The 11,891-nt window shown below is 43.4% G+C and overlaps 1 protein-coding gene across 3 annotated transcripts in view; it reads left to right on the forward strand.

Moving 5' to 3' along the window:
• DRC3 (dynein regulatory complex subunit 3) overlaps window positions 1-11,891 on the forward strand; it is a 160,115-nt gene that overhangs the window by 45,094 nt on the left and 103,130 nt on the right. For 2 of the 3 annotated variants that reach the window (XM_069210086.1, XM_069210087.1), the window contains 2 exons: window positions 5,803-5,919; window positions 8,257-8,423. In XM_069210086.1, the coding sequence (XP_069066187.1) occupies window positions 5,803-5,919; window positions 8,257-8,423 (284 nt within the window). The remainder of the gene's footprint in view (window positions 1-5,802; window positions 5,920-8,256; window positions 8,424-11,891) is intronic. The other variant, XM_069210088.1, reaches the window with a different exon arrangement.

Below are 11,891 nucleotides of genomic sequence, written 5' to 3' on the forward strand. Positions count from 1 at the left end.
AATGAGTCTCAAATTGAGGACTATTAGAATTAGGACTGTTCCAGACCAGCTAGCTGGTGGAACTGCCGTTTATTTTTAATATTTATAATGTCAGAACCTGGGCATGCCATTACATATTCCTACATTAATACAGTTTGTTGGTGGTGGGAGGAGTAAGGGAACTGATACTTGGAACATCAGACTCTGAATTCTCTAGTCTGTCTTGGCTTAGCTCAATTTGTGTTAATAAAGTACATGGTGTTTGTTTGTGTGATCTGGTATTATTCAGTCCTTTCGTTACACATAGGTATATTCTCAGTTGAATGAGGACTGTGAACCAAAGCAGAATGAAGTGGTAATGCTTCGATTATTGATCCTCTTCATTACTCCTAGTCTTACTCTTCCTCATCAGAAGTCTTGATTTTCCTCTCTGGTTCTCCAGATGTCTAGTTTTGTTACAGGTTGGTTTTCTTTAGTTTTACAGACTCGATATGAGCTTGAGATTGGGGGTCACTTCATAGTCTTAATGGGAATGAAGACAGAATGATTTCAAATATTTGTAAAATCAGGAGTCCTAAAGGTTGCCTTTCTCCACTTTGTGACACTAGTGCCTCATTGAAGAAAGACAGAACTTTAGAAGGCAACTCTGTGCCTATGAATGAAGTGATAAAAATTAGATGTTTTTAATGTTATTTATATTCATAATTGTGGACAGCTTTATTTTATCAGGGGAAAGCATGTCAACTGTTTGTTCAAAGGGTAGTAGGCGAAAATGATTTTTTAAAAACTCTAATGAATATTATGCCATAGGATAGTCTAAGAACAGCAAGCATTTGTTGGAAGAGAGTATTTCTTTTATTTATTTTTTGCCTTTATTTGAAGGCTTGTGCAGGAGCGGATCGTGGCAAGTAGAAGGGGAGGGGTGGCGCGCGGAGAGATTAAAATAAAATAAAAACTAACATTAAAACAAAAAATTCAAAAACAAACGTATCTTAACTGCCGCACTCTGCTCCTACTCTCTGTAGGCAAAGGCTCCCAACCTACCCTGCGGCCAATCCCCGCGCTGCTCAAAGCAGCGTCAGGATTGGCTGCGAGTGCCCAGCTTGGGCGCTCCGAGGCAGACTGGGAGGCTGTGCAGGCTTTTTCCAGCCCAACAACCCTATTGCTAGGCTGGAGAGAACCTACAGCTCATGTGTGTTTGGCTGGCCCGAGTCGGCCGTCCAAACACACATGCACTTTGAGGGGAGTGCTCTGTGCACTCCCCTCAAGTGCTAGTCACCCCAGTGGCCCTGCCCTTTCACCAAACAACGATAATAAACACAGTTTGTTAACGTTGTTTGGTAAAAGTTTTGCAGCTGTCGCTGAGCTTGTGATTCCTAATCTAAAATGGACATTGCAAGAACTGTAAATGAGCGTAGAAGACAAGAAATATCCCCTCTCAAATCCTGGCTGGGCACTTTCCTGCAGTCAAACTCTTAACGAAATGTCTTAATCAAATCTCACTCCATTCAGTAAACAAAAGTGCCCACCACTAGATTTTGGCCTGGGGTGGTATGATGAGGTTGCTTCAGTGGCAAGCTTTCCATCTTTGCTGGGTCTGTCCATTGTGATTTATCCCGATGTCTTACTCAAGGGTAGCAAAGAATAGCTGTTCTCCTGCTTACTCTGATGACTAATGCTAATTTATTTTGCAATTCCATTAAGTACTGAGGCATTATCAAAAGTAACAAATTGTAAAATCCACTTTAGTTCCGATTTCCGTCATGGAAAAGTCATTACAGTAAGTAAAGTGTTTCCAGGTGGTGAGATCTGTAAAAAAAAAAAAGAGGGAAAAAAATAAAAATCATGTACCTGATTGGGAATTGCGTTTGATGCTTTCTAATAGGAAAAAAGAGAAAACCCTCCCATTATCCTTCATGGTATTGCTAACACTTCTACCACAGCTAAGAGAGGACAACCAAGAGACACTGGAAGTTCGTTCCACCATGAAAAGTGTTGTCTACTTTTGCTAGTGCCACTTACTGATCACTACAATACAGTTATATGAAATGTATCCACTTTGTGTATTTTCCACACAGTAACCTTACCCTTCCCCTGTAAGATTAAATCCTCTCTGACTGTACAACCATTTTTTAAATCTGGCTAACCCTTGAAAATAGTCTATATTCCATTAAAAGAAGTGGGAGATGCACAGCTCTCTTTGAAGAGGTGCCAGAGTAGCATTAACTCTGCTCACCTGGCGTTGCATCAATATGTATTTATTAATATCAATTAAGTCTGAGGAGAGACTGACGCCTGTAAAAATGAAGCAGAGGGCAATGGTTGGCTGTGGAACACCCTCTGCTCCAGTCCACAAAAAAGCAAACAACCAGATGCCAAACAAGCAAATGTCCATATACGTGGCACTGTTATAGTCCTTGTAGGAAAGTACCATCTTGCCTGGCATGTTACCCCCATTTTCACTGTATGTATGTTGTTTTAGCCCCTGTGTCACTGGGATCCTGCTAGGCAGGACCCCAGTGCTTATAGTATGTGCCCTGTATGTGTTCCCTGTGTGGTGCCTAACTGTATCACTGGGGCTCTGCTAACCAGAACCTCTGTGTTTATGCTCTCTCTGCTTTCTAAATTTGTTACTGCAGGCTAGTGACTAAATTTACCAATTCTCATTGGCACACTGGTACACCCATATAATTCCCTTGTTTATGGTACTTAGGAACCCAGGGTATTGGAGTTCCAGGAGATCCTATAGGCTGCAGCATTTCTTTTGCCACCCATAGGGAGCTCAGACAATTCTTACACAGGCCTGCCACTGCAGCCTGAGTGAAATAACGCCCATGTTATTTCACAGCCATTTTTCACTGCACATAAGTAACTTATAAGTTACCTATATGTCAAACCTTCACCAGGTGAAGGTTAGGTGCCAAGTTACTGAGTGTTTGGGCACCCTGGCACTAGCCAAGGTGCCCCCACATCGTTCAGGGCAAATTCCCCAGACTTTGTGAGTGCGGGGACACCATTACACGCGTGCACTATACATAGGTCACTACCTATGTACAGCGTTCACAATGGTAACTCCAAACATGGCCATGTAACATGGCTAAGATCATGGAATTGTCACCCCAGTACCATACTGGTATTGGGGGGACAATTCCATGATCCCCCGGGTCTCTAGCACAGAACCCTGGTGCTGCCAAACTGCTTTTCCAGGGTTTCCACTGCAGCTGCTGCTGCTGCCAACCCCTCAGACAGGATTCTGCCCTCCTGGGGTCCAGGCAGCCCTGGCCCAGGAAGGAAGAACAAAGGATTTCCTCTGACAGAGGGTGTTACACCCTCTCCCTTTGGAAATAGGTGTGAAGAGCTGGGGAGGAGTAGCCTCCCCCAGCCTCTGGAAATGCTTTGATGGGCACAGATGGTGCCCATCTCTGCATAAGCCAGTCTACACCGGTTCAGGGATCCCTCAGCCCTGCTCTGGCGCAAAACTGGACAAAGGAAAGGGGAGTGACCACTCCCCTGACCAGTACCTCCCAGGGGAGGTGCCCAGAGCTCCTCCAGTGTGTCCCAGACCTCTGCCATCTTGGAAACAGAGGTTTTGGGGCGCACACTGGACTGCTCTGAGTGGCCAGTGCCAGCAGGTGATGTCAGAGACCCCCTATGATAGGCTCTTACCTCTCCTGATAGCCAATCCTCCTTTCTTGGTAGCCAAACTTCTTTTTCTGGCTATTTAGGGTCTATCCTCTTGGGAATTCTTGAGATAACGAATGCAAGAGCTCACCAGAGTTCCTCTGCACTTCCCTCTTCAACTTCTGCCAAGGATCGACCGCTGACTGGTCCAGGACACCAGCAAAACCGCAACAAAGTAGCAAGACGACTACCAGCAACATTGTAGCGCCTCATCCTGCCGGTTTTCTCAACTGTTTCCTGGTGGTGCATGCTCTGGGGGTCATCTGCCTTCACCCTGCACTGGAAGCCAAGAAGAAATCTCCCGTGGGTTGACGGAATCTTCCCCCTGCTAACGCAGGCACCAAAAGACTGCATCACCAGTCCTCTGGGTCCCCTCTCATCCTGACGAGTGTGGTGCCTGGAACACAGGAACTCTATCCAAGTGACTTCCACAGTCCAGTGATCCTTCAGTCCAAGTTTGGTGGAGGTAAGTCCTTGCCTCCCCACACTAGACTGCAAACCTGTGTACTGCGTGATTTGCAGCTGCTCCGGCTCCTGTGCACTCTTCCAGGATTTCCTTCGTGCACAGCCTAGCCTGGGTCCCCAGCACTCCGTCCTGCAGTGCTCAACCCTCTGAGTTGGCCTCCGGCATCGTGAGACCCTCCTTTGTGACTCTGAGCCAACTCCGGTTCACAAACCTTCTAAATGCCTGTTCGGGTACTTCTGCGGGTGCTGCCTGCTTCTGTGGGGGCTCTCTGAGTTGCTGAGTGCCTCCTCTGTCTCCTCCTCCAAGGGGTGACATCCTGGTCCTTACTGGTCCCCAGCAGCACCCAAAAACCTCTACCACGACCCTTGCAGCTAGCAAGGCTTGTTTGCAGTATTTCTGCGTGGGAACACTTCTGCAACCTTCAGCACGCCGTGGGACATCACCATCCAAAGGAAAAGTTCCTAGCTCTCTTCGTTGTTGCAGAATTCCAAACTTCTTCCATCCGGAGGCAGCTTCCTTGCACCTTCATCCAGGGTTTCCTGGGCTCCTGCCCGCCCTGGACACTATCGCAACTCTTGGACTTGGTCCCCTTGCCTTACAGGTCCTCAGGTCCAGGAATCCGTCTTCAGTGCTTTGCTGGTGTTTGTGGTTCTTGCAGAATCCCCCTATCACGACTATTGTGTTCTTTTGGGGTAGTAGGTGTACTTTACTCCTACTTTTCAGGGTCTTGGGGTGGGGTATCCTGGACACCCTGACTGTTTTCTTACAGTCCCAGCGACCCTCTACAAGCTCCCATAGGTCTGGGGCCCATTCGTGATATGCATTCCACTGTTGGAGTATATGGTTTGTGTTGCCCCTAGACCTATGTTTGCCTATTGCAACCTATTGTAATTCTACACTGTTTGCATTACTTTTTTGACTCTTAACTGTTTTGGGTTTGTGTGCCTATAACTTGTGTATATTACTTATCTTCTTACTGAGGGTACTCACTGAGATACTTGTGGCATATTGTCATAAAAATAAAGTACCTTTATTTTTAGTAACTCTAAGTATTGTGTTTTCTTATGATATTGTGCATATGATATAAGTGGTATAGTAGGAGCTTTGCATGTCTCCTAGTTCAGCCTAAGCTGCTTTGCCATAGCTACCTTCTATCAGCCTAAGCTGCTAGAAACACCTCTATTCTACTAATAAGGTATAACTGGACCTGGCACGGGGTGTAAGTACCACAGGGTACCCACTATAAGCCAGGCAAGCCTCCTCCAGTCCTCCAGTGGCTAACTTTAAAGTGATAAATGAAGTAAATTGGATTTTGTGCAATGATGACACTAGAATACTATGCATGTTGTAGGGAGAGCTGTGAACATGTTGGTAAAACCATCCATGGTTTAAAAAACAACATTAAGTTGTCTACCTCCAGGAGAAGAGATTGAATGCTGCTTACAATTAGGACATATGTAGAAGGGACATAAAGTATTTACCACCATCTTAGGCCACCTCAGCTTAAATTCTGAAAAAGACAAAAGGTCAGGGAAAGCTGAAGATGACAGCTAGAGCCAAATCAGGCAAGTAGTCTGTACCTTGCACATTTCTGTTGGGGGCTACCAATACCAGGACACATTTAATGATCTAGAGTGAACTCATGGACTTCATAGTATTGTTTCTTGTGCTCCTAGATATCTTGAAGATTGACAACCTCTGGCAATTTAAGAACATCACAAAACTACAGCTGGACAACAATGTAATTGAAAGGATCGAAGGGCTAGATACCCTGGTTAATCTGGTTTGGCTCGGTAAGATTTGAGTGTGTGATGTGCAGGACATCTGCCATTTATCATCCAGTAGTATCATCATTGCAGGATAAATAACATAATAGTCTGTGCATGTCTTAACAGTTGTGTTTTAGTATGTGTGTATATAAATCATTTCTTTGATTCTTGTCACTCTGACAGCAGAACCTGAATCTCAAGACCTCCTACTTTCCCAACAAGAAGAAGCATGATATTTCTAGCTGTCTGCACTCTCTTACTGTTTGCAGCGTTTTTTTGTCCAGCGACTCGCTATTTGGGTGATTCACCCTTTATTCCCTACTTAGATGCAGGATTTGCCTCTTTATATATCTCCGCTCTTTCCGGTTTTAGAGTTTGTGATTCTTGGCCCTTCTACCGTCACTCGTAGAATCTGCCTCTTACATCTGTGCCTTCTGTTACTGGTTGTACAGTTTTCCTCTTTGGGTCACTCCATGGTCTTATTGTTTGTAGAGTTTGCCTCTCTGCATTCTTGCACTCTCTCTTTGTAGTTGAGGAGTTTTCCTCTTCTGCTTTCTCCACTCTCTTACCAGCTTTCAGATTTGCTCTGTTGCATCTATCACTCTCTTTCAGGTTGCAGTTTGCCTCTCTTTTCCCATATACACTTACACGTAGAGTTTTCCTCTCTTGGTCCTACACTTTTACTGGTTGTACAGCATGCATGTCCTGGTCCCTCTGCATTCTTAATTGTTTTAAAATGTGCCTCTTTAGATCATTCTACACTGTTTTTTCTCTCATGGTCCCTTTCCACACATGCTGCCTGTAGAGTGTGCTTTTCTTGGCCCTTCTTCACTTTTACTTGCTATAGTTTGCCTCTATTGTCCTGCTATACTGTTACAGGCTTGACTCTATTATTCTCCCTACTCTGTTACTGTTTTGCAGAGTATGTCTGTCTAGATCTCAGTGCTCTCTTAATACCTGCACAGTCATCATCTTCCGGTTGCTAACCATGACCTTCCCTATATTCCACTCTGACTGTAAATTCAGGGATTGACCTCTCAGGAATTCTTCCTGTATCTGGCCCTGGCAATTCCACCATGTTCATCCTGGCCTGACATTGGTGTACAGAGTTCATTCAGTACGGTGATATGGTATAAGAGAATAGGGCTGGTTGCATGGTGCCATAGATACATGCTGTAGTACCGATGTCCAACCAATGTTGCTTCTTCAGGATCAAACCTTTAAAAGCAACACTGGATTTTGTGGACTAGGGAACAGCAATAAAGGAGATTTTGAGTATTAAAAGAGAAGACTGTATTTCCCTCTTTTTACTTGCATTGGAATGATGGGTATGTCAAAGGGGAGAAAATTTAAAATAATGAAAAAATTATATTTCTGGCACAAAATGTGTCATCATTCTTGAATACAGCTGTGGCCATATGTGAGTATGGGGCTGCAGGGTATTTTATGGCTTGTCATGCCACTTTTGTGAAGGACAATTGGCTGTGTATTGACTTACAAGCATGAGACCAGTGGAGCTGAGAGGGAGATGAACAAAATATGGCTGCTGGTATTATCACTCCATCATGAGCACAACATTTGAGTTATTATAGCCCAATATGGCATCGCTGTGAATGCCCCAGTACTTGAGAAGGTTGTAGCCCACACATATCTACTGGTACCCTAGGGTGCAACATTTATTACTTCTCAGTTATGAGTGTCATAGTTAGAGTGTAGGATAACCTTCAATATCAAAGTTTGCACACCTCCTATTGGAGGAAGTCTCTCCTTCTGACCAGTTTTCCCTATTACATCTCACCCTTTTTTTCCCTGACAAATTGTGAATGGGAAAAAATTGCAGACAAGGAGTAATGTGTGCAATACCTGTAAACCTGAATCGTGATTGCTTGGACACTAAGAATGAGGCCTCCAGTGTCTGAAGAGATCAATCCATCCAGGAAGAATCTAAATTAATGGTGGCACCAGAAGTGGAGTACAATTATCTTAAAAGGGCTGGTGAATGTGGACATACATGTGGATCTTTCTTTTACTTAAATGCCTATACTTCATATTCGTTTTGACTTTGTGGATGATTAAAAAGCCCAAGGGCACATCCAATAGTTGAATGCAGCAAAAATCATATAGAGGAGGTTTTGGTTAAAAAAAAAAAAAACTTCTTACTTAGAATAGGTCCACGATTAGGAAAGGACAGTGGTTTTCCAGCTATTATGAGGAGTGAACTGACAGATTAGATGATCTTGCAGTACATCCACTAGATATACAGTATACGTATGCCCTTTTTGACAATTGATTACTTTTTTCTCAATCACAATGATCCACACCTCTACTTTCATTTTACTGGTCTTTTAAATTTTCTTTCAGATTTGTCTTTTAATAACATAGAGAAGATTGGTGGTCTTGACGCCCTGGTAAAGCTGGAGGATCTAAGCTTGTACAACAACAGAATCTCTCAGATTGAGAATTTGGATACTCTGAAAAAACTACAAGTCTTATCCATTGGAAACAATAATCTGACATCTTTGGAAAATGTAAGACAGTTGCTTTATTTGTTATTCACTAATGTCTTTTGGTTTCTGCCGTAACAGTTACCCTGGAAGCTCTTTTTCAAGTCATGATTTTATTATAAACAAATACACAGAGAAGTGATCAAAGAAATCATGGTGTTGAGACAATAGTTCTGTGGGAAAATGTGGAAACATGGAAAATGACTTGATTGAAGAAACTGAACCCAAAGCAAAGTCACAGATCTTCCAACAACAATGAGTGTCTCTAATATGCTTGTTTATGTGAGGCACCGAACCTATTCTTTGTGCACCTTCCTATTTGGGCAATGCTGTTCGTTGCTGGTAGTTTGCTAACTGCACTGGGAGTCCATTATATTCGTTTTTGCACTAAACTGAAGCTCACCTCACCTCCTGTCCTTATCCTTTCAAATTCATACATGGTAGTTTTCTTATCTTTACTTATTTATCTTCCAAAGTCAAGCAGTACTACTCCCCTTAGTGCGTCTCTACATATGTCCTACATTTCTTAGACAGGAAAGATAGTAAAGCAAACTGGCCTTGTGCCTTTGGCGTTACACTAGTGAACATGAAGTATATATGCTTGGAACTGCTGATCCCACACTGGTTTTTCCTGAATACACATTTTCCAGAACTCCATGAAACTAATTTGCACCACATACAATGTTAGTTTTGTTAATGTGATATGTTGATATTTATTGTTCACAAAATGAGATATAATTGAGAGGGTTGGGTGTTGCAGTTTACATTAGATATTTCTTATATGCTAAATACCATTCCCCATGGTAGAGAATGAAGGAAATGGTTTAGCAATGGCACTTTACATAGTATGGAAAAACCAGGAAACTGCATGCTGGCAAATTGAAGGGACAATGCTGAAATGTGCTCTTATTGTCCCTAATGACTTCTTGAATTGTTTGTCACACAGGGTGTGAAGGAATGGTCCAGCAGATGTGAGGATGGGATGTGGAGGTTAAAGTCATGAAAAGTGAAAGGGGTGTGCCTATGCTCCCTATGTAAAATTCTGAGCTATGAGTACTGACTGAATTATCATGATGGGCAGAAAGTAATTTTTAGAAGCGGTTTTGGGGACTTTGTGAGGGATTTGCAGAGGGCTATGGTCGTAGGATGATGGGTAACTGGATTGGATTGGAAGGGAATAACAGAACAGGAGGCAAAGTAAAAAGAAACTGGGGAGGTGAAAAGAATGACATAATGTTATATTAAGTTGGCAACGTGTGAAGCACTTATGTCCCTGTAGGAAATCCTCAAAGCAGTGAGGTGAAGTGTTATAGAAGACTCGGAGCAGGGAAAAGGAGAAACAGAGAAGTCCAGCAGAAAGAATGTGGGATTGGAGTGGCTCTAGAGAAGAGAAGTATTAATCAGTGGATAGGGATTTAGGGTGTAAGTGATCTAAATTTGGAAATACTAGAGTTCCAATTAGATGACCCTGAGGTTTTGATTTCGAACATGCGTTTTTAGCCTCACATCCCATGCTGCAGGTCTTTTGGATCTCGTCTTTTCTGTGCTGGGCTTGCCTCTAGATTTGTGGGTAGGTTTGTAATTTTTACAGGTGAGCAACAAGTTATATTTATGAACTGTGAATTGTCAGAGAAAGAATTTCAATGCCATTATGTATATATAATTTATTGTAGGAGATTATTTACTAAACGTGTAAGTGTGGAGATTATCTTTCCCTCCTCTTTTAGTCAGACCATTTTGGATTATTGTCCAATATTTTATTTTTCCCAACACTATCATAATCCTAGGCCTTTCCACAATGGACAGTGAAGAAATTACAGTGGATATGTTTGTCATATTAAAAAGTACCTAGACCAGAATGAATGTAAATTATGGTAAAAGTAACTTCATTGTTTTGATAAGATGAGATAGCACCTCTGAAGTCATCTTTTCTAAAATCGAATCAGTTTCAATGCAGCTGGTTTACTTCGGGACTTACATCTGTGACAGTGTACATACACCATCTCGAATATATCTGATCCTTTGTATGAGTATAAAGTAAAACCTATTGCATGCTTATTGCTTTTAACTCGGTGAGGGGGAGGCAAATAAAAAGTATTAAGCACAATTTATCCATTCATTCAATAATATGTCCAAATAACTGTTACAAAGTAGCAACAACTTAGCCACATCTTGTATCATATCCTGTTCAGGAGGCCACATGGCAGGCATAGGCTACTGGCAAAAACCATGATAGTTCAGGACTTTAACTAATGTTGTTCCAGGGCCTGTCCTACTATGGCTTTGAAGACTGGGCCAAACACAAATCTTTCTGCTCTCGAGTCAGGCTTCTCAGAACGGTTGGTGCGGGCTACTCAGGCTCAGTAATCAAAACCACCATCCCCAGCAGCACAATAAGATCAATGCCCAACCCAATACTTTTTTTCTCATAAAAGACAATTTGTTTATTACTAGGAAAACATGGAATTTTACTATATATGCAGTAATGCAAGGAAAACTGATGTGTGGATGTGAGTCTTCCCCTCATGGGTCACCTCCTTTCAGAAGGTCTACCACCCCCTAAAGTTCGAGGTACTGCTACGGTGCAGCCCATGCACCCCCCCACCACACCTTTGTTCTAGGCACTCAGTGTGTTGGACCCAGGCCCTTTTTTGTCTCTCACTCAGCTCATAGGAGAAGCACCGATACGTGTATGCCCTCCTGCAGCAGCAAGAGTTCTCCGGTAGCAACGAGCTTCCAGGAGGTACACAGCAGTATTCAAAAGAGCTGTGCAGTAGCTGGCTACACATAATGTCACTCTGAGAGTCACGGCAAGTAAGGCAGCTTCTGTTAGTGGTCGTCATACGGGCAGCTGACAGTGGATCTCTGCTCACAGCGGGCCTCACTCTGGCACTCCATTGAGTACTTGGTGCTTTTTCTAGAGCATGACAACAACATGCCTGCAGGTGATGGTTCTTCAGTGAGGTGGTTGCCAGGCAATATCTTCGGCATGCAGTGCCTCAAGGAGACAACCTTGATTCTTCACAAGCACTTCTCCAGTCACTCGGACTAGTCCCGACCGAACAGCACACTTTGGCAGTGTTATGCTCACAAAGTCTACCTGTGGGGCACAAGGCCTTCAGCAGGCACTTATCCTGGCTTCAGTCAGGCCTACCACTCGAGCACACAGCTTCAGGTGCCATGGTAGCCGCAACAGGGATAAATGATGAAGATTGCCCTGCCTGGTCTTTGCAGTATTGTGATTCCTTTGCTGCAGCTACTTAGTGATTGTCTCTCGGACAGACCCTGTGCATTAAGGCAGTCTTTTCCATGATCACCTTCTCCTGCAGGGTCAGTGCTTCTTTTCCTCCCTCACATGCAGGATGTCTTGACACCCATGACAGTCCAGTAATTCTGTCTTCAGATCAGACTCCATGCTATGTTCCCTCACCTGTAGGGAGTTGGCTGTCAGTATAACAGCAACTCTTGGCTGCCACATGGTCCCTGAGTGCT

Source organism: Pleurodeles waltl, chromosome 10 (assembly GCF_031143425.1).
Source record: "Pleurodeles waltl isolate 20211129_DDA chromosome 10, aPleWal1.hap1.20221129, whole genome shotgun sequence".
NCBI lineage: Eukaryota > Metazoa > Chordata > Amphibia > Caudata > Salamandridae > Pleurodeles > Pleurodeles waltl.